Source organism: Enhydra lutris, unplaced genomic scaffold (assembly GCF_002288905.1).
Source record: "Enhydra lutris kenyoni isolate GAN:26980312 unplaced genomic scaffold, ASM228890v2 scaffoldscaffold21, whole genome shotgun sequence".
NCBI classification, from domain to species: domain Eukaryota; kingdom Metazoa; phylum Chordata; class Mammalia; order Carnivora; family Mustelidae; genus Enhydra; species Enhydra lutris.
In genome coordinates, this window is record NW_019154105.1 from 49,204,817 (window position 1) to 49,228,004 (window position 23,188).

The 23,188-nt window shown below is 37.8% G+C and overlaps 1 protein-coding gene across 2 annotated transcripts in view; it reads left to right on the forward strand.

Moving 5' to 3' along the window:
- LOC111149021 (Sep (O-phosphoserine) tRNA:Sec (selenocysteine) tRNA synthase) overlaps nucleotides 1-21,899 on the forward strand; it is a 34,036-nt gene extending 12,137 nt beyond the window's left edge. Inside the window, exons 7-12 of one of the 2 annotated variants that reach the window (XM_022505906.1) lie at nucleotides 5,219-5,348; nucleotides 5,466-5,557; nucleotides 16,505-16,598; nucleotides 18,461-18,551; nucleotides 19,949-20,257; nucleotides 20,650-21,899. In XM_022505906.1, the coding sequence (XP_022361614.1) occupies nucleotides 5,219-5,348; nucleotides 5,466-5,557; nucleotides 16,505-16,598; nucleotides 18,461-18,551; nucleotides 19,949-20,252 (711 nt within the window). In that variant the 3' untranslated portion in view covers nucleotides 20,253-20,257; nucleotides 20,650-21,899. Of the gene's footprint in view, nucleotides 1-5,218; nucleotides 5,349-5,465; nucleotides 5,558-16,504; nucleotides 16,599-18,460; nucleotides 18,552-19,948 lie in introns of both variants that reach the window. The other variant, XM_022505905.1, reaches the window with a different exon arrangement.
- The last annotated feature ends 1,289 nt before the right edge of the window (nucleotides 21,900-23,188 follow it).

The following is a 23,188-nucleotide window of genomic DNA, read 5'->3' on the forward strand; positions in this document are numbered from 1 at the left end:
TGGGGAAGACTTACTCATAGATTATCTGTGGCCTTCTCCAGTGCAGTGGTGAATGTCCTTAGCCCAGTAGGTCCTAGCTGGTAAAAAAAAAAAATAATAATTTTTGGAGTATACTAGTATCATTTCTCATATAAATGTAGTTTATATGATAGTATTAGCTGATTTGCTTAACTTCTTTACTGAAAGGTTGTATCAGGGCACAACTAGGTGCAGGTAACAGAAGCCCAACTCAAATTCAGCTAACCAGTGAGGAAATGATTAGTTTATATAAATCTCCAGGTGGAGTGGCTGGTAGGCATGTTATGCCAGAGGAAGACTATTTATCGTTACTTTCATATCCTTTTCCATTATTCCTTAACTTTTTAAGGAACTTTTCCATCATAATTCTATTTTTTTAAAGATTTTTATTTATTTATTTGACAGAGATCACAAGTAGGCAGAGAGGCAGGCAGAGAGAGAGAGGGGGAAGCAGGCTCCCTGCTGAGCAGAGAGCCCAATGCAGGGCTCGATCCCAGGACCCTGAGATCACGACCCTGAGCTGAAGGCAGAGGCTTATTAACCCACTGAGCCACCCAGGCACCCCTCTGTCATAATTCTAGACAAGATTATTTCCACTGTGAGTGGTAGCCAAGAAAGGTTGTATAATTTTCTACACTGGAAATCTTTTTTTTTTTTTTTTAAGATCTTATTTATTTATTTGAGAGAGAGCACGAGAAAGGGGAGGGTCAGAGGGAGAGGCAGACTCCTGGCTGAGCAGGGAGCCCGATGCAGGGCTTAATCCTAGGACTCTGGGATCATGACCTGAATGGAAGGCAGACACCTAACCAACTGAGCCACTCAGGCACCCTCTATACTGGAATTCTTGAAAACATTTTATTTCAGTGATTTGTTTTTATTTCCCTTTTCCCTTTTCCTCTTTAATTTTTAGCAGTCTCAGTTATTTTGAAAGCATGCTCTACTTTGTCATCACTTCTAATTTGTGAGGTGATTTTACTGAAACTTTAATCAGAAAATAACACTTTAAGATGGGTGAGTGATATTTAAATAGTTACTGTATTGTTGCAGATACTATATTAACTTCTAAAATGAGCATTTCTTAAAAGGAAAAAAAAAAACTGTACTTAAATGTTTTAATGTTCCCAAATTGGCCCTCACAAAATGAGTTGGTGGCACTGTTGCTTTAAGCCAAGGAAATACTTGGGTCTTATTGAGTGAGACTTGCTGTTGATGACATTCTAAAAAAAATTATAGTTTTAATTCATCTCCATAGTTCTTCTTAGTAATATGCCATTAGTAATGCCATTTATTGAGTACCCACCATTTGTCAGGCATTCTGCTAGACTTTTAAAGTTTATTAGCTTAATCCTAACAATTTAAGGTGTACTTATTATTTATTTCCTTTCTGCAAATGAAGAAACAAACTCTGAAGGATTAAGTGACTGGCCCTAGGTCCCGTAGCTACAAAATGGCCCATTTAGTTCAGTGTGACTTCAGAGCCTCATATTTTCTCTTAAAAAACAGAGTGCTGAAATTGCAAATACATTCTTGAGAAGATAGTATTGTAGTAATCAGTCAGTGGAGAAAGCTATAACTAAAATGTTTCAGCTTTATTCATTTTATTTTTATTTTTGAAAGATTTTATTTATTTATTAGAGAGGGAGCATGAGAGCAGGGTGAGGGGCAGAGGGAAAAACAGTCTCCCCGCTGAGCAATGGTACTCTGAGACCGTGACCTGAGCCAAAGGGAGATGCTTAACTGACTGAGCCACCCAGGCACCCCAGTTTTTTCTTTTTTTATTTTAAAGATGATGCTCCAGAATGGTTTAATGAAGAGCATATAAAATATTTTGGTATGCATGTGTCATCCCCAGGAAGGTGGCTTTGAGGAACCACTACTTCTGTTTATATAGTAAACTGACTAATTTAGGAGACTGATGGAGTACGGATGGTAGGACAGATTAATGGAGAGGGATGTCGTAAAGTCACAGAAATACGTAAGATTGATTTAGAGTTGGAATGGATTACAAAGCTCCCAGAGTGTGGGAAGCAGCAGCTTCATTTACTAAGAATTTGCAAAAAGTAGGTGTTATACTACTTATTCACAGACCTACTTGTCAGGTCATTCAACAGATACAGGGTTCCCCCTGATGTGCCAGGCATCAGGTTAGGCACTGGGGATACAGTAGTAAATACCACAGTGTCCTTATATTCCTGGAGCAGAAGGAGACAATAAACAATAAGTATGACAGGTCTTGATAAATGCTCTGGATTGGGGAGGGGGTGTCAGAGTAAATGGAGTGATCTGGGAAGTCCTCTCCAGGAAGTAACATTTGAGCAGAGCCCTGAGTAATAGGAAGGGGTGAGCCCTGCAGCTCTCCAGAGTCCAGACAGAAGGTAACAGCAGCAAGTAAGTGCCAAGACTCTGAGGCAGGAGTGTGCTCGGAGGATGTGAGGAAGAGCAAGGAGGCCAATATGGCTGGACCAGGGCGAATGAGGACAGCAATGATAGTAAGAGATTTGAGGTGCCCTGAGGATTGGGGATTTTATCTGTGGTATGGTTGTCAGCTACGGGAGGGTTTTGAGCAGAAGAGTGACATGTAATTTACATTTTTCAGCCCTCATTCTGGCTGCTATGTGGGGAGTAGACTGTAGGAAGGCAAGAGTGGAAGGCTGTTGCAGAGCCCACATGAAGTGTGTTGGTGCCTCAGGCCAGGGTGGTGGCCATTAAGGGTTAAGACATGGTTGGATTCAGATGTATTTTGAGAGTGGATCTTACAGGGTGTGCTGATGAATCAGACGTGAGGTATGAGGAAATGAGAATTCAGGGACTCCAGGGCTTTGGCTTGGGTAGCTGGAAGAATGGAAATGCCACAGGAATAATATTTTGTTTTATAAACGTGGGCTCTTCCTCCAGGTTACCTCAGTTTTAGGACCCGCTGTGCCTTTGATTGCCTGTGTGACTTTCAATAAGGTGCTTTAACTGCCTGGATTTGAATCCCAGCTGTGCTGTTAAGTACATTTCTGACCTTGGGCAGGCCACTTTAATTTTATTATGCCTTAATTTTCTCATCTGTAAAATAGCTATTATAGTAGCATCTACCTCATATGGTTATTATGAGGGCTAAATGGGTTAAAAATATAGAGTGCTTAGAACAGTGCCTGATGTTTAGTAAGTTCTCAGTAAATTTCAGCAGAAATTTTTATTATATGAATAGTAATCTGTTTTATTTGCTACCAGGACCCCTAGCACCTTAAGCAATGTTTGGCACCTGATAGGTGCCCAGATATTTCTTTTGTGAATAAACAAGGAAACAAATGAACTGATAAATGTTAGCCCTTTCCTTCATAGCACATGCTCATATGTTCCCTGTTTTACGTAAGCCCTTTCAGTCTTCTGGTGTTTTTTTCCCCTCCTCATTGATATCCTCTGACTTCAGCGAGAGTGGGTCCAACTTGCTACTTTTTTTTGTTGTTGTTCTTTTTTGTGAAGCAGTTAACGTATTGAGCCATATTTGATGGATATTAACTAAACTTACTATGGTAGTCACTTCATAATATATGCATATATTAAATCATCGTATTGTACACCTCAAACATACACAGAATGTGTCAGTTATATCTCAGTAAAACTGGCAAAATAATGTTTTCATTTAAAAAAAATGAAAAACCCATATTTTACTTCCACATTTATTTTATTTTTCTTTTAAAACATATGTAGGTATATATTGGGGCTTATTCAGTCTGTTTCTTTGATAAAACCATTTGTTATTTGTCAGGCTGTTTGTTTTCTTGCCACGGAGTGCGCTGCCCTTTATGCTTTCTGTGTTTTAGTGATGAAGGGTTCTAGCAAAGTCTGGCAGTGATTGTTCACTTAAAACTCCTGCTCCTGATTGAGACTCACATTTCTCTCAGGAAGCCTTGGACAGTACTTAAATGTTAATAAAAGACAACGCTAAGAATTCCTCTTTGTTTTTATGTTATACTACTTTGCGTGCTGTTTGGATATTTATTCCATCAGTCATTATATGCTTCTTTCTGTTTCCTTGTGATATGGTAAGATTTTCTTTGATTTTAATTTATGAGGACATCAGAAGAGTAACAGGGAAAGGTTAAGATTTAAACAATCATGCGGTAGCTTCCAAAGTAGTCTGCTTCCCTTTCCTGCTTTTGTGCTTTTCCCTATTGCCTGGATCTGGTCTCTCAGATTAGACCAGCTATCTGCTCCTTCTGTTCGCCCTCAGATATGGATGTGGAGGGAAAGTGTGAAGATGAAGGTCAAATGTGGTTGTAATATTAATAGGAATGTAGATTGTGAATACAGATTGAAAATCTGTCACTACAGATAAAGAAAAAAACGATCTTAGTTGAAATTTAGATAATATCTCTATTTTTAAGAGGAGAAAATTGAAGCACATTAGATAGAAGGTCACAGACTATGTTGGATGGGGACTAGAACTTAGTTTTTACGTTTCCGGTAAGTTAAGTATTCAGTTTTTCACTGGGATATTAGATTTTCACTTGAAATTCATTTGCAGTGGAGTGAGATCATCTAAGATGATAACATTAGGAAACGTGAGTTATACAAAAACAGTGCCAAGAGTATACAAAAAAAATTCCATTAGTTGATGTTAAAAATATATTTTTTCTTCTTTTTTGTGATCTGAGTGGTGGTGGGAGCAGAGCTTGTTGCTTAAAGTGGTCATGCAGATGGCCGATTGTCCCAGCATCAAAGGGAAGGATGTAAATGTATAACTGATTGATGGGCAACATGGGTGGCTGCCGTCCATTAGATACTGATGGCCAGTCTTGAACTCACAGAGGGTGTTTAAAATGACTTAATAGTTGCAGGATGGACTGTTGGTATTCTCAGGGAGGAAACTACTCTCCTAGCCAACTCTAAGGTGAAAAGCTGAGTCCCCACCTAAACTAATACTGAAACTCTGCCTTCCTCCCTAGGTTGTTGTGAGGATTTAATGATTTTTTTTTTTTTTTGGTATAAAAGCAGATTGTAAATAAAGTGCTCTTTCACATAAAAGGAGCAATATTTAAAAACTTTTTCATCACTAAAAATGTTTTATTGGCACTGTTACAAAGAAAATAAGATATTTGATCTATTTATGATTTTTCATGCATTATTTAATGGTATTTATTTCTTAATAGCAGTTGTTGGTTTTTTTCCAAGAAGCCAATGTTTAACATTACATGTTCTTTCATTCTAGGGGGCTCGTGTTGGCAGAATAGATGCTTTCGTTCAGAGCTTGGACAAAAATTTTATGGTTCCAGTAGGTGGCGCTATAATTGCTGGCTTTAATGATTCCTTCATTCAGGAAATCAGCAAGATGTATCCAGGTAAAGAAATAACTAACAAAAATCCATTTATACCTAGGCTACTATAAAAAAAAAAAAAATCTTAATTTCTAAAGGTTTTCCCCCCTTCCTGAATATAATTTATTTATCTTATCTCAGGAAGAGCTTCAGCTTCACCTTCTTTAGATGTCCTTATTACTTTATTATCACTTGGATCAAATGGCTATAAGAAGCTATTAAAAGAAAGAAAGGTAAGCTTTCCCTTTTGGTATAAAATAGGTCTAAAATCTTGACTAGAATTATTCCAAATTATTGGTGTTTTTGCCTTTGGTTTGCCACGTTGAGAGTATAGATGGCTAGTGTGATCCTAAGGGATTTACTTTGATGTGGAATCATTCCAGGTGATTTCAGTTAATCATTTTGTCCTGTTTATTCAGATATTGTGAGTGATCTTGGACAGGTGAGTTTGCTTTTTTTTTTTTTTTTTTTTTAGAAACTCTTACATCAGAGATTCTTACTAAGTTTAGTAAAATTCAGTTCATTTATCACTTAAAGATAGAGGGTCTTGAGAGACAAATGGACAAGTTTTTTTCTTCTTAGTTTTTGGAAGTCTGAAGACGTGTGTAGGTGTGAGATGACAGTCACAGAGGAAGAACCAGGTCAGAAGTTGGCCAGCTTCTCATTCTAAAGTAATACATTCATCTCTTGTCATTACTGGAATGCTGAACTCATTGGTTATGTTGGCTGTGAAAAGAAAAGTGACATTTGTGCTTGAAAACTGGACTTTGTCTCCAACACTAAAAACTGGCTTAATTAATTCAGGACAACTCCAAAATTGTAGACAGAGACAGTGTTGGCAGGGTGGGTCAGACTAAAATGTTTTATTCATCTCCCATCTGGGAGACCTAGAGGCCCCTGGTACAGTTTTTGTATTTGTGTAAATTTCTAACATTTAGTAGTAATTATAATCCCTGAGATTTATAATATATTTATGTATTTTTTTTGTATTTTCTGATAGATCCTCTCAACAGCCTTATGAATATGTAACAGAAGTTGAAAAATTTTGTTCCTACTTTCCTCTAGTTATCCCTTTCCCCCCACCAGTTCAGTCCATAGGAAAGTAATTGCTTACTTTGTATTATGAGGACATCTCTTAAGATTTATGAGATATAGGAAAAGAGGCTCAACCTCAGTCTTTAGGAAATGCCCCTGAAAACCTGGGAGATACCACTACACACCTAGTAGGAGGGCTAATATAAAGAACACTGACAATACTAAATGCTGGCAAAGAGCTCAAGCAAGTAGAGAACTCTCAGACATTGCTGGTGAGAACACAAATGGTACAGTAACTTTGGAAAACACTTTCACGGCTTTTATAAAGTTAAACATATGCTCACTGTATAAAGTAGCTTTCCCACTCCTAGCTATTCACTCAAGGGAAATGAAAATTTATGTCTGTACAAAAACCTATACATGAATGTTCATAGTGATTTTATTCATAATTGCCAAACCCTGGAAACAACTCAAATGTCCATCATCTGGTGTATAAACAAACTGTGGTGCATATATACTCAGCAATAAAAAGGAACAAATTACTGATATAAGCAACAAAATAATGGCTCTCAAATGCATTATACTAAATGAAATAAGCCAGACTCAAAAGGCTGCATGTTGTTTGGTTTCATTTATATGCCATTCTGGAAAAGGCAAAAAATATCAGGACAGAGAAAAAAATCAGTGGTGGACAGTTGTGGGTTGAGGGAAGGGACTCATGGGATGGGAAAATGGGCTGTATCTTGGCAATGGGAGTAGTTTCACAACTGTGTATGTTTGTCCAAATTCATAGAAGTGGACCCCTAAATAATGGGCCTCTGAAATTTTGCTATATGTAAATTATGCCTCAATAAACCTAACAAAGATTTTCAAATGATTAGAATAAAAGTCCGGTTTGATATACTCCCAGAGGTAATCATCATGGTCATAGATTGTTGTAGCTACAAAGAGAAGACCTCAATAAATGTTCCAAGGAACCTTTTCCACATGACGGATGAAGCCTGATTATAAATGAGCAAAACTATCATGGGTTTATATTGTTTATATGAGAACTTAGTTGTATTAGATGCCAGTGGGCCTTAGCTCTCCTATAACTGATTGTTTCACTATGAAAAAGATGTTTGAACTCACAGATTTTTTTGTGAGGTGTTCCCATTACCCTCATTTTTACAGGAAGTAGAAGGATAGAGAGCTAACATGTATGAGGTAAACTGTGAGACATGGGTTCAAAGCTAGGCAGTTGAGCCTTTGATCCACTGTCTTAACCTCTGAACTCTACTGCTCTTTCCTTATGTAGATAAATAGTCTGGCCTGGTAGCTATATAGTTATCTTATATAGCTATAAATCTGAAGACTTGGGTCTACTAATAGCCAGTGAAGGCAAAAACAATGAATAAATTTAGTGATCGTGGCCAAAAAAGCGCAGTTATATTTTAGAAAGGATATAACGTATTTGCCTTGTGCAGAATCACTGTTGTTGGGAATGGCCCATCCCTGACTCCAGGTGATCCTAGTGAGACTATCAATCACAGCACCCCTTCCTGCTCTGTCCAGAGCAGTGGGCATGTGATCTGGCTAACTTGGTTTGCAGGTGGGCATGTAGAGGTAGATTGCATCCAGCAGGTTTGATAGGTCCTTTAGAGAGAGAGGGTTTGCTGCTTTGCAGATATATAAGGAGATAATACTCAGCTGCCATATTTCTGGCCATGCCAAGAAAGCCTTCTTAGGACTCGAGAATACAAAAGGGAAACAAACTAAAAGTCATTTGAGTCTCTGGATCGAGCCATGCTTGCTTGTAGACTTGGCTGTGAGATGAACCAACAAATTCCCTTTTCCGTTTTAAACTAGATTTCTGGGGTGCCTGGGTGGCTTAGTCAGTTAAGCGTCTGCCTTTGGCTCTGGTCATGATCCCCAGGTCCTTGGATCAAGCCCCACATCGGCCTCCCTGCTTAGCAAAGAGTCTGCTTCTGCCTCTCCCTCCTGCTCCTGCTCTTTCTCTCTCTCTCTCTCAAATCGATAGAATCTTAAAAAAAAAAAATAAACTCGATTTCTAACACTGATATTTTGATTCCCCTTACACCCTTGAGTCCTTTGTAATGTTTCTCAACATACATTTCCTCCTTTCCCCTTCCACTGCCACCACGTGTAGCTCAGACCCTTACCGTAGTACACCTGGATGCTTACAGTAATTGACCAATTCTTCTCCCAATCCCCAATTTTAGTCTACTCTAATATGCTATGTTATAGCATAGCAGAGTGCTAGATTAATATTTTAAAGTTCTTCAAGTTATTCTGCTTTGGGTTATGGTTGCCGGCAAGACAAAGTCCATATTCCTTAGCCTGCCATCATGATCCTTTATAGTCTGCTCTCACATTACTTTGGCAGTATTGGACCCTGTCATTCTTTATTCAGGCAGAGAAATGTTTATGCATAGGCCCTAAGGTAAATTCACAAATGAGACTTGCATAGTCTCTACCGTCATGGAAATTATAGTCAGGGGAAATCTAGATATTAAATAAACAATTAAAAATCTGTCCGGCATTATGAAAAGGACAAGCAGAAGGTAGGGGAGCGTGTGGCAGCTAACCCAGTTCCAACAGGGATGGGGAAGGCCTCCCTGAGGAAGAGACATCTGTTCTACAGAAGTACAGCTCATCCATTTATTAGACTCCTATGGTGTCATCATTAACTCGAATGGATGGCTAAAATAACTGTTGAACTGTTAAAGGGTATTTTAGACTGAATCTAGAAAGCAAAGTACTATGCCAGTTATTGGAGAGTTTGTTCTAGGTAACTTCATAAAACTGGTCTTCCTTTGGGATAAATTCAGAGTCAGTCACTCTGGAGTGGGGCTCAAACACCTGCATTTGTAACAGACTTCCCTGATGAATTTGATGCACACCCTAGTTTGAAACCCATTGTTTAGGGGACACAGAGGTCACTTGTATCTATAGCAGAAACTTGGAAAAGAAATATAACAGTGTCCTAGCATTTGAATACATAGGTTGATAATATTTTATGGAGTTTGAGACAGACTGTATAAATATCCCAAATATCAAAGCTTAACAATATAACTTGTTAGTTACCTCTTTATTTCTGATCTTTTCCATTATCCTAGATACAGTCTTATATTGTGGCTGCTCTTTACCTTACAATGATCCCTCTGCAGATTTGGCTAAAAATTCATTTTTGGAATCTATAATAGCTCTGATAAGACTATTACATAAAGTTTTAAGTTAGACATTTAAAGATTATTCTTTATAATATAGATAGAAACTTTAAAACTTTTTATATGCTCTTTTTATTATATCAAGCAAATATACTATTTAATATTTCCTATTTCTGTTCTTGAATTGAAACTGTATATGATAACTAATATTATTATATATTTGCTCTAATAACTTAGTTTAGTTTTAATAAACTAAAACAGGTCTTGAGTGATTTTGTAGTTAAATTTATTGAACTAGCAAATTAAGCTGATTATCTGAGTGCATGCCCCCCAGAATCACCATCAGGTCTCTGAAATGAAATTTGGTCCTTGATTATAGGTAGTCTGGGAGACTAGCTTCCACCTTGGAGTTTGCATTCATCCCTCTACTCTTCATGTCCTTTGCTTGATATTAGTAGATGCTCATCAGATGTTGGTGGAATGAACTAATGGATGGTATTTGGGAACACCTAGGTTTAGTTTCATATAGTCATCTCTTACGTTGCACAGAATAAGTATCTTTCTGGATAATTAGAAAGTAAATTAACTTTTTGATCCTGACTTACATTATGAGTTAGATGTTGTCATAGAAATATTTCTCTATATATTTTTAGTTGGAAATTTGTGAAAAGAAGTGAGTTGAAATGGTGATACCTGTTGTGTGTGACCGTTATTATACTTCTGGAAGTAGTTCTTCCTCCCTAGCAGGTATTTCTCTTCCAAGATAATTTCCTTACCTTGGGATTTTGGACTTGTTGATTTTAGGGGTGCCCTGTCATCTTTTTGGAATCTAAGAATTTCCATGATGCCATGGTTCTTTTGACTTTTCACATTGAGGTTTTGACTTTAAAATTTTCAGATACTTTTAGGGAATTCCAAATACCCATGCGTGTGTAACTTTTGCTTAGCATGAAAAAGAAAAACCACCTGCTTTGGGAATGACCTGTAGGAATATGTAGCTTGACTGGTAAATAGATCCAGCAGGTAGCCCGGCTTTGCTTCCCATGGGGACTTTGTTAATCATTGTATAAATATTCTGTAGGCCAGATTTTATATTCTAGTGATATTTATGAATCAGATGGCTCCATCTCAGATATCAAGAGGTAACCTCTCTTTGTAACATCCAGAACTTTGTTCTTTTCCTTTTATCTAGATGGAGTAGAGTTGAATTCACAGGGATAGGACAAGAATAAGATTGTAGCTACAGGGTATTAGCATATGTCTGTAAGGGTCCTGCCAGCTAATGTTAGTTACTATTTTTTAGTTTTTTTTTTTTTAAGATTTTGTTTATTTATTTGACAGAGATCACAAGTAGGCAGAAAGGCAGGCAGAGAGAGAGGGGGAGGCAGGCTCGCCGCTGAGCAGACAGCCTGATGCGGGGCTCGATCCCAGGACCCTGAGATCATGACCTGAGCTGAAGGCAGAGGCTCAACCCACTGAGCCACCCAGGTGCCCCTATTTTTTAGTTATTTTTAAAAAGACTTATTTACTTATTTGAGAGAGAGCAAGTGAGCGAATGCGAGTATGAGGTTGGGGGGCAGAGGAGAACGAGAAAGAATCTGAGCAGACTCTGCACTGAGCGCAGAGCCCTAGGCAGGGCTCAAACTCCCGACCCTGAGATCATGACCTGAGCCGAAACAAAGAGTTGGATGCTCACCTGACGGCGCCACCCAGACACACCACTAATGTTATTTTATCTGGAAACTCTTTTAGGAGGGAAAAGTAGGTGGGTGGGAAGTCAGCATTTTTATGAATGTTTGCTGTGTGCGAGGAGCTCTGTGAGGTTTATTATATTATTTCATGTGCTACTTAAAGCAAGTTTATGAGGTAGGTATTACCCCCGTTTTACAGATGAAATTGAGGCTCAGAGACATTAAGTACTTACCCAAAGAGCACAAAAAGTGCCAGAGCTGCCCCTGAAACCAGGTCTGTGTGATTCTAAAGCCTCTGCGCTTTGTGTCTCATCACCTTCTTCTCACTGCTTCCGCTCACTCATCCAGCATTGAGGGAGGGCTTTCCCGCTCTGGGCTAGGCATTGGCGCCCTAAAACTTAAGATCTCGTGACTCTCTGTTCTTAGCTACTAGAGGTATGTAAAACCCCAAAGGCTCTAATATATTAATTGGTTTTATTTAAAAATTCTTTGTATAGAATGTACTTAGAGTCTACCTGAAGTAATCTTCAAAGGATCGAAGTGCTCCTTTGAGAACTCTGTCATTTTAAGTGAGTAAAAGTTTACTCTTTAACAACTTCATTCAACAGGCAGATCTTTTCCTTGAAAAATGTGGATGTCCTCGATAAACCCTAATTGCATATATGTAGCATAAATATTGTTTTTTTATTGGATTTGTTGCAGAAGTAAGGGCTTCTTTTGTTTAAATGGACTTGCTTTTGAACTGTGAAAATTTAATCGTGATAGTTTATCGGTTCAGCTCTGGAGAAGCTAAGGTAAAGCTATTTTGCTTCAGCCAGAGCTATTTATATACCATCACTGAGAGCTCCTTTTCATATTATCGGTGTTATTGCGTACTAAAAAAAGGAGTGTTAAAAGAAAACTTAGGATTTTTTTTTTCCTGTGCCCTTATTCACCACAATGATATTTTTAGAGGTTATTTCATCTAGTATATCTCTTCAGAAAGGGCTTTATCTTTTCACAGCAGAGGCAGACAAGAACTCAGCTTGAAGCCATTCCTTCTCAAGTCTTCTTTTTTGAAGGGTGAAAGGATCAGAGAGAGTGGAACTGTGTGTGTGAATTGAACCTCTGCCCTTAGCCCCTTGCCGAGCCACACATTTTCACCAGGGGAGAAATGGCCATAAATTTAACTGAAGAGGCCTTTAAGAAAAGGGGTTAAAATTTAAGACACTATTTCTAGGAGTTTCTCTCAGCAGAAAGAAAGATCAGTCTTAGAAGTTTCTCCTGACTTCTGTTTGCTTCCAGAGAACGCCATCATTCTGCTTAGCTTTCCTTTAAAAGAGCACTTTGCTGAACAGGGCAAGCAGATAATCATTCACTGTTGCAAATACCTGCTGAATTGGCCGAGTATGGAAGAGGAATGACAGCAGATGGCTGCTCCAGTGGCTAGCATTTGTTAGCTGAGGCTCTGGAAGACAAGCTAACTTCTAGAAGAACATCAGACATACAGCTGCAAACACTGTCCTGTAACAAAGCTAAGTTTGGAAACAGGAGTAGATTTCGCCCTGAAAGTGGAGTTGTTGATGTCAACAGAAGCATCTCATTTTGGGCCTGGCTGTGGGGTCTTGACAGAAGAGTGTGTGGAAGCTGCACTTCAGCCTGAGCTGCACAGCCGGCCGAGAATGCCCAGGTTCTTTCGGAAGGCCGCAGGCCCAACCGTGTGCTGCATTTAGTACTGGTATCCACACCTACGGACCTCGGTGTGCATGGATCTGTACCCATAGGCTCTTGTCCATCTGCCCTTCCATGGTATTGTGAACATGTTAGACCACTTGTTAGGTTTCCCTTCTGATTTATTACCAACCCTATAAGACATCCTATAATAATTTGCGAAATTCTCTTTTCGTCTGCTCTTGTAACATGAAACAGTATGTTTCAGAAAACATGATTACTTAGGACATTTTCCCTTAAAATTTTGTGAATTATGCACATTTGGGGGCTATGGGGAGGGATAGGCTAAATGTTGGGCTTCACGACTGCAAATCAATTTACAAAAGGCCATGTGAGAGATAATGCTTAATATAATTCAACTTCCCGTCCATTAACATCCTGAACTATGGTGTAAAGTTTTGTATTTTTATTCTAGAAATATAGCTGACATTAGCATTCAGGTATGCAGTTCAGTTTATCTCTAGTGAAGAGTCTTTTAAAATTAAGTTAAATATAGCACAAAAGACATAGAAAATCAATAATATTTCATTTCTTTTAAGTAAGATCTTTCTATATACATTTGCTTTGGGTGCTTATAAATTTCTCCCTTTACAGAAGTATTTTATAATAAATGTCAGTTATAGATTTAACTGTGGCAAAAAAAAAATAGTTCAGGTTTTGTAGTGCCTTTAATATATCAGGAAAAAACTGCTTAGCTAAGTAGTAGTGTAGGAAATAGTGGTACGATCTCCTAAATGATATTTTAAAAATGTAGTGATATTAATGGGAGAGCATTTAGGACCTTAAGCTGTCAAATATTATAGGATTCAGTATCTTGTGCATTAAGGTATTTAAGCTTCTTTGCTTATTGGATTACCTCTCATTACCCTTTACACAGAGTATTTGTAGATGGATGTGAACTTGACTCACAAATATTTTCTTTTTTGTCTAATTACTCCCATACTAGTGATAGGTAAGATTTATTTTACCTTAGCATTGTGTCTGTAGTCTTAAGATGTTAGCTGCAGTTAAAACTGAATTCTAGTAGCGTTAGGAAGTGATTGCTAGAACCAGTTAAAACTGATTTGTTAAAGTATTAGAAATGGAATATTAGGAAAATCTCAATTTTTTTAATAGCCATGTCTGCCTCAGTAAGTTTAAAAACAGCCTCTAGGGGTGTTACTAAGGAAACATTTCCTCTTTTTTTTGGAAATAGCTAACTACAAATTAAGTACATATTAATTACTCATCAGGCTTCTCTTAGCTTATGTGTGACCACAGTGTGATTACTGTGGCAGCCATACTAGGTAGAATAGTATTTTAGATTTGTCCTCATCGCTGAAATAAGTATTTTGCTGTTACTGTTCGGGTAGAAAATGTAGGAGTCTATAAAAGGCATTTCCTGTCTATCAGATTTGTTTCTGCTTATGAGAATTTGAATTTGAAACTTAGAGAGATGCAGATTAAGACTTTGGTGTGTAACATAGTTGATGAAAAATCAGCAGTTTGTATCTAAATTAAAATATGTCACTGCTTTTTTTTTCTTTTTTAAACAATACAGAGCATTTAAATTAGTGATCTAATTCCTTTGTAGTTGTTGAAAATATAAAATGAAACCCAGAAGTTCTACTGTTCATTAACATTGGTATAGTACTAAAAGATTACGAATTACTCCAGTTGCCTGAAAAACTCTTGATTTATGCATTCCATTTGATTATCTTACTGCTGCACCTTCTGAAGTGAATGTCAGAATAGTAGTTTAAGAGGGAAGGCCTTTCTATATGTCTAAGAAAAGATGCCCTAAACAGCTTTTTACAATTTGCAAGTGGTGATAACAGTTGCCTCCTTAAATATTTCTCGGCACTTTTTTTTATTAAAAAAGAAAGGCTTACTACGTCTTATAGTAACATTTCCTCTTAGCTTCATTAGGTATGACAAGTATGGATGTTAACTTTTTCATTTAAAAAAATCAGCTTATTTTAGTGATCTAAGTTTTCCCAATCCTGACTTGCTGAGAGTATTGATATTACAAAATAGTCTAAAATTTTAAGAATGACTATTTAAATTTTTTTCAGGTCAGAGTATAAAATATACCATGTTGACAAGGGTAAAAATGTTTGTGGTCTTAAGTAGACTCATTAATAATTGACAAACTTGGTACAACTTTTCCTCTTCTTAATCTTTACTTAACAAAAGATGGATTTAGTAGGATCAGACTATCTAACTTTTACCTTAGAAAAAATTGAAGCAGTTTTTGTGGCCTTTGAAGTAGAAATATCATTTCCTGCTGTCTCTTTTTGGGTCAAGCTCTGTTGGTCATTGGCTCTTTGGTGTATCTCTAGAGTTTTATGTGTTTTGACTATAACTTGGAGGAAGTGAGTGCAAATGGGCTTCTTCAGGAAAGACTTATTTGGGCATATTTTTATATTAACACTTTATAAAGAGCTTACTTTCTAGAAGAAAGTATAATTTTCAGTCAAACAGTTGACAATTTAATATTTATTTACAATATTTTATTAAACTTTGTTGAACTACTTACATGTGTACATGAAATTTTATACTTCTAAAATATTTTTATTTTATTTTCTACTATTAGATATTATTTATTTTCCAGAGTATTAAGAATACAGTTTTTCATTTTTAGTTGCTATATTCTTTTGATTTGAGGGAATTGTTGATTTTGAGTTTGTGCAATTTAAAGAAAATGCATTTTAAAGTACTTTTTCCTAAGTTACTCACATACTAAAAGTCTGGCACAGTCTTCTTGGTGTTTGGAAAACAGTGAAGAACACCAAGTCCCTGCTTTCAAGTTTTCCCATTTGAGCAGGTAGTCACCGGGAGTATTCATTTAAGCAAGTCCATGAGGTATTTTCAGATTGTGATAGGTACAGTGGAAAACCCAGAATATGTAGTGGTTGGAGGGAGATGGGAGTACATTAATAGGGAAGTCATAAAGGGAGGTCCCATTCAGGGGAAGCAGGCATCAAGGTTCTGACCCCAGAAGGAGCTTGACACGTTCAGCAGTTGGAAAGGAGGCTGCTGTGGTGCTCTACTAAGTGGGGGAATGACTGTTACTCAGTTGGCTGTGTTGGCTGGCTAGTTCATTTGGGGCCTTCTAGGTAATACTTACAGAGAATGGAGTCAGTCATTGGGAAGGACATGATCTGATTTATGCTTTTCAAAGACTGCATAGGGCCTGTGCATGTAGAACAGATTAGAGGGGCTGGGAAGTTGGCAGAGAAATCATTTAGAATCTTTGCTGCGGTCCAGGAAACGGGTTGATGGCTGCTTGGATTCCAGTGGTTGCCCTGGAGGTTCTGAAAAGAGGATGAATTTGTGATAGATACATAATAGCCCCAAAGCAGGAAATATGCTGGTCCTTTGCCTTCTTTACCTAAATCCTGTGGTTTCTGATCATTGTGGCAGCTTCGAATCTCACTATATTGTGTCAAAGGAAGAATTGCTGGTAGGGCATGTAGATGAGTTAATTTACAGCACAGACATCATATCAAATAGATTTTGTTTTATTTAATCTGGCAAGTTGCAGTAAGCATTTATTTGATTTTTTTAAAAATGTACCATTTTGTTGTTGCAGGAAATGTTTTCATATTTGTCCAGCCAACTAGAGAAGCTGTCAGAATGCTACAATGAAAGACTGTTGTATACACCTCACAATCCCATATCTTTAGGTAATATATTTTTCTTAAGGAAAAAAAAAAAAATCATTGCTTCTTAACCCTCCCCAGCAGGGCGCTGGTATTTCTAGAAAGAGTATGAATTCTTTGTGGTTACAATGATATTTCTAAATTCATTACAGTATTAATTTGGAAATTGAAAAAGTTTAGCCTTTTGAAATGCTTTAATGTATTTCTGAGATAAAAAGTATACACTGAAAAGAATCCAAATTGATATTAAGTATTATAATGCATATGCAGAAAATGATACTTTAACTCCTGCTTCTAACCAAAATAATTTAGTCACTAGTAAGAACTCTAAAAATTTTAAAAAGTTTCTACCAGTTTACAAAAAACTATAATATTAGAAATTAAATCTGTGTTGTTTTTAATACTGTGATTGTTTTCCTGACTGTCTATGTTAGAGAACTCTGTATTCATGATAATTTCCTTTTATAAGGACTATATATTTTTGTCACATAGTACAAGGACTATGAAACAGGTTAATATGAATGTTGACTTTTATGCATTTAACTTTCAAGTTTCCTTATTATCCCTTTTGTGAATGACAGTTACCCAACTTCATATTTTATGTGTATCTAAGGAAAGTAAGGACTCAATCATTTGTAACTGAAGCCTATTTCAGGAATAGGCTTCCATGGAAAACCATTTGCCACTGATACATAATAAAACCCACCCTAGTTAGTCCTTGGCTGGTTTCTAATCTATGTAAATGTTGTAGAAGATGATAAGGTATGGTTTGAATCCCAGTTCTGCCATTTACTAACCTCTAACCTCCTTTCCCCTATCTATAAAATAGAGACAACGATCCTTCACAAACAAAATTGTTAAAGAATGGTTAAGGGGCACCTGGGTGGTTCCGTAGGTTAAGTATCTTGATTAGGCTCTTGATTTAGTACTCTTGATTTAGGCTCAGGTCATGATCTCAGGGTCATGATTGAGCCCCATGTTGGGCTCTGAGCTCAGCACAGAATCTGCTTGTCCCTCTCCCTCTGCTCCTGTCCCTACTGCTCTCCCTCCCTCTTTCTCAAATAAATTTTTAAAAATCTTTTTTAAAAAATGGTTGAGGTTATCAAGTATATAGTATACCATATCAGGAAATGGTAGCAAGCAGTAGTGGTGAGAATATAGTTTACTCACATAACATCAGAAAGATCATTCTCCTTTTCATATGCAGAAGTTGATTTTACTTAGTCTCACATATGTACTGAAAATTTCCCACATTCTCATCTTATATGTTCTTAAAACACGGTTGAATTTGAATAAACTGCCATATTGATCATGACAGTGTTCCATTTTCAATTGGCAAGTTCACTCTTTAGAAGGGTGATAGGGAAATTCTATTCTGATTCTTACTGTGTTAATTTGTATTAACATCTTTTTGTCTGATAGGTAAACAGATCCTTACTATCATTTATTTAGTGCATTAAAATGAAATCATGCCACTTGGCAATGAATAAAAAATAATGTCTCCATGCCAGTTACAAAAAAGTACATGATCCTTTTGTCAGAGGTACTTAGAGTAGTCAGAATCATAGAGACAGGAAACAGGATGGTGGTTGTGGGGGTGGGGATGGGCAGGAGGAGAATGAAGAGTTACTGTTGAGTAGGTGCAGTGTTTCAGTCTTACAAGATGAAAAGAACTATGGGCGTGGATGGTGGTGGTGTTTGCACAACAGTATGAATGTGTTTAATAGCACCGAGCTGTATGCCTAGAAATGGTTAAGATGGTAAGTTTTATGTTGTGTGTATTTTAACACACACACAAAAGTAGGGTCTCCTTCATTAAGTGTTGATTTTTGAGGGATTCTGTGCTGCTGAACCAAGGCGTATTGGGATCCTTTTTTCTTTTTCAGCTATGACACTTAAGACACTAAGCGAACACCGGGACAGATCTGTCACTCAGCTTGGCTCAATGCTTTTTACCAGACAGGTTTCTGGAGCCAGGTAGGTATGTGTGAAAGAGGCCTGGACTTATTTGCGTCTCCAAAAACCTAACTGTATTTTTCCTAAACAGTTGACCCCAAGTATATGCTGAGCTCCGTGTGAGTGTTCCTCATGGGTGAAGGAACGATGAGGCGGAGAGTGTGTAGGGCTATGGTAGCCCATGTGTGGAAGGCCTGCACTTGAAGCAGTCTCAGAAGGAGAGGGACCTTGTCTGTTTTCATGGACATCCAGAAACAAAGTTGCATCACCCCTCTGTACAGATTTTTATCGTTATTTTCCTTTGTTGGATCATCTTCAGTGGTGTCACATTTTGGTGCTAGAGATAAGTCATCTTCATTACTAAATTCAGATGAAAACATTTTTAAGGAAAAGCTCATTTCCTAAACCAAAAAGTTAGGCAATTCTTGTCTAAGTACTGCCTTTGAAAAATGGACTTTTTGCTCTTACATGTACATGTCTTAAAAATGCATTTCATTTTTCATTTTATATTTGATGAGGTCAGAGAAAAAGGACTTGGAAAGAACTATCTTGCTCTAAGTACTCTTCTTTACGTCCCTTTATTAAAGAATTTCTCTCTGACTACCAGAGATTAGAGATTTCACATCAAAGGACAACTTTTTAAAAGAAAAAAATCTTAGATTAATTCAGCTTTTACCTTGATGAATTATATCCATTCATGGCATAGTTTTGACGCTTCTAAAATGGTTTTCTTGGCCTTGCTTTTAGTGTTGCCACTATTTGTCTTTTTGTTTAGGATGATTTAATTGACTTATTTTTTTTTAAAGTACCGTTAGAAATCTGCTTATATCAAGTATGCCAATGAAATCAAGCTTACAGAATGCATGTGCCATCACCAAATATCCCTTTATGCTGACCACCACCCCCGTAAGCAGTCACAGAATTCTTTCTGGATCCTTGCATTAAAACCCTCCATTGCATAGCACGGATCAGATAGGTGGAATTTTGGTTTGTTGATTGTTGGAGGTGATACACAGCAATTCGTCAACGTGGTTTGACTTAGAAATTTCAGTATTCCATTTGAAGTATATATATGTGAAGTCAGATTCCATATTTAGTACAAAAACAGAAATAATTTTCTTTTTTTTTCTCTTTGAAGAAGGGGCAAAGGTATTTGTGATTCCTAGAAGTAATAGCTTTTAATGGAAGATAAGTCATTGGTCATCTCCAGGCAGCACTCTTCTACGGAGAATAGCCGTGTATTGTATAATTTTATCTTAAGGCTGCCACCGTCTATTTTCATAGGCCCTGATTTATGGCTGTTTTTAACTTCTTTATCAGTAGATCTAAGGCTTAGTAATACTGGTATCTGTTGTTTATGGGTAATATTCTGTTAACACCACCAGACATATTAAATTGCTAAATCTTCTCCCTTTCAGGGTTGTGCCTCTTGGGTCTGTGCAAGCCGTGAGTGGCCACACCTTCCGAGGCTTTATGGCACATACAAATAATTACCCTTGCGCTTACCTCAACGCTGCAGCAGCCGTTGGAATGAAGACACAGGATGTGGACTTGTTCGTGAAGAGACTTGACAAGTGTTTAAAGACAGTAAGAAAAGAACAAAATAAAGAGAGTAATGCATCTGCAGTTGAAAATTACAACAAAACTGAAGATGTAGATATTGAAGAAATGGCCTTAAAACTAGATAATGTGCTTCTTGACACGTCCCAGAATTCTTCATGACATGTGTAAGGTTTCTTTTTGACTATTTGAAAGAAGTGATGAGGCTACAGTACAAACAAAGCAGTTTAAAGATAGGGCTTGAGGTTTTGGAACTGAGAATGTCTTGGAGGATTTGGAGGATATTTGGTCGAGGTACAGACTGGGGTCTGAGCTAGCCATCTGATGACTTGCTATTTTTTTTATTCTTAGACTGCCTCAATTATTATGTTCCTTAACAGATAAAACTACCATTAGGATTTTTCTAATTGTTAGAATATTTGTCAATTAAGCGTTATGATTCAGATCATTCTTACTAGCGTGACAAGTAAAATTACTTCTAATTCTTTTTGAAATGTGTAAATTGTTTCTTCCTGACCATTCTCTACCATTCACAAATGACTTCTGTTTCTGGTCACAGAGAATTGAGAAAGATCCACTACTGCTATTTACAAGATGTTGGTGTCTGTAAGTCACATTCTGCCTGTGAAATGGTCATTCCCCAGGGAAGCAGAGTCCAGCGTAAGCTTTAGCTTTCACTTAGTGGTTCTCAGCCGGGGATGATTTGCTTATATCTAAGCAACACCTGGGGACATTTTTAGTGCTCACAACCTGTGGCGTGCTCTTGACATCTAGAGCTGGAGGCCAGGGGTCCTGCTGCTCAACATCCCACAGTGGATGAGTGGCTTTCTGGAACACAGCCCCAAATCTCAGAAATGCTGAGAAGGAGAAATACCACCATAACCCAACTCCTCAAGCAAAGTTTCCCACAGCAACTTTCCTTATTCAGTAGTGCTTCAAAGAAGAAAGCATTAAATGTTACCAAATTATATAGCGTTAGATTCTTAAGTGATAAGCTGGGCTGCCTGTTCTAAACCTGAGATTATATGGCATTTGTGCGTTTTTCCATTTGGGCCAGTGAAAGCTTTCTCCCACTGTTTCTGCTCTAAGCAGGCTTTGCATACTGGTTAGTTCAGGTGTTATGCACAGCCATTATCAAGAGTGGTTAACTTGGGTATTTGGGGATCTGTTTTTGCTAGGAAGGTGAAAATGATGTAGTAGGATGAACAGGTGTATTTGCCTCCTCCCCCCTCCCACACGCTCACTTTCTTAGTCTGATATTCCAGACTTACCGGCTGTAACAATTTTTGTTGTTTATGTTTTAAGAAATAGACTAATGCCTCCAAGCCTGAGGAATGAGCGAAGCTTTTGAATACGCCAAAATGCCAAAGCCATATTCCTCAAGACCTGCTCGCTGGAGCGGTGTTTCTATGAGATGCTCACAGGGATAAAGTATTCCATGGGCAGATCATTTTGGGCCTTCGTAAACCTGCCTATCAGCACATTAAAGGCTCTGAGAATTCCTTGGAAATTAACTTAAGTGTGCCCTTATCCAAATGTGGCACCCTTTTCTCAACTAAAAACTTACTGGCATCCCACTGAACATGCTTTCAAAAACACTGCAGTTGAGAATGCGGCCTTGGTTTCTGGGTTGTGTTTTTCTCTGTCACTTGCTGGTGTAAACTGTCTCACATACGAGCTCAGACAGATACCACCCCTGTCAGTGCGTAAGTTAAAATACTCTAACCCTAGCTTGACCTCCTTGGACGTCATAAAGTTTAATTATCAATATTGTAAAGGTTACTTTTAAGTTAATTATTGTATTTGGGGTTCTAATATTTTAGATATCTTTTTTTTTTTTTTTTAAATAGCTGTAACAACACACTCCGGAGGAGTCATACCTGGGTGAAAAGGTGGTGTGAGGTTTTTTATGTGGATTTGGGACCGAGCTGTAGAACCAATAAAGCGAAAGGGTCCCAACCATGCCTCTGGAGTCTGCAAGAGGGAATGGAGCCGTGTTGCAGATGCTAAGTGCTGCTGGCACAGCTTCCTGGATGCCCTGGGAGCCAGGGCGGGTTTCTAGAACAAGTGATCTATACCGTGTGAGCGTCATTTAGCTTGAGAAGGCCGGAGCCGAGAGACCAGCAAATGTTTTCTCATCTGCAGTGTATCAGCAGTTCTTGGGCTTCAGCTGCTGAATAGATAATAATTCTAATTGAAGATAAATTACATGAACCCACATGTGAATGATAGATGTGTTGTAACATTTCATTCCTGGTGCATAAAATCAGCTGCAGTTTTTATTATTAGTTCTTTCTTTTCAGAGGTTTTGGAGTAACAGCTCTGTTCCTGCTGGTTTAAATTTGACCTTGAGGTCCTGGAATTCACAAGAGTTTCTGAAGGGGTGCTGTAGGTTCTGCTGATTCGGGCTTGCCTTTGCTCCCACCCCAGTGTTGTTTTTGCTCACTCTCGCCCATTTCCACATGTAAGTGTAAAAAAAGTATGTATGTACAATTAAATTCACTTTAAGTTGCTAGTACTGATCGGTAAACCTCGTAATTGGCCTTCATTACCCTTGAACTGTGGTGGAGGGGCAATGGCTGATCCATTTTCCAGTCATGACTAAGATGACCTGTCCTCACGATCCAGCTGCCCCTAATAAGGCTCTCAGGTAGAGTTTTGGAGTTTGGTTTTTAAAGTCATTGGACTGTGGTAGTCTTCCCAGAAAAGAAAATGGAATAACACAAAATATTCTTTAGGTCACTACACAATGTGTTACTTCTACAGACAGCAGGGAAAGGTATTTTAAAATCCAGCTCTCAATTTGGCTCTTATGTCCTCTGTTGATGAATTCTCACTCTGTGAGGGAATGATACATGATACCAGCCTCAGGAGTTCAGTGTTCCACCATAAATCTTTCTAGTTAGCTTTTTGCATTAGTTGAGTGAAGTTATAGAATGTGAATTATTGAATACAGTTCTGTTCAGCAATAGGCCCTTGATATACAGAATGGTAAATTTAAATATAAATTAAGTTTTTTCTGGTTTTCTCCCCAGCACATAACTTTCCTGTGGTTCTGTTTCTGTAAGCACCCCATCATGACTGTCATCGAGCCCAAG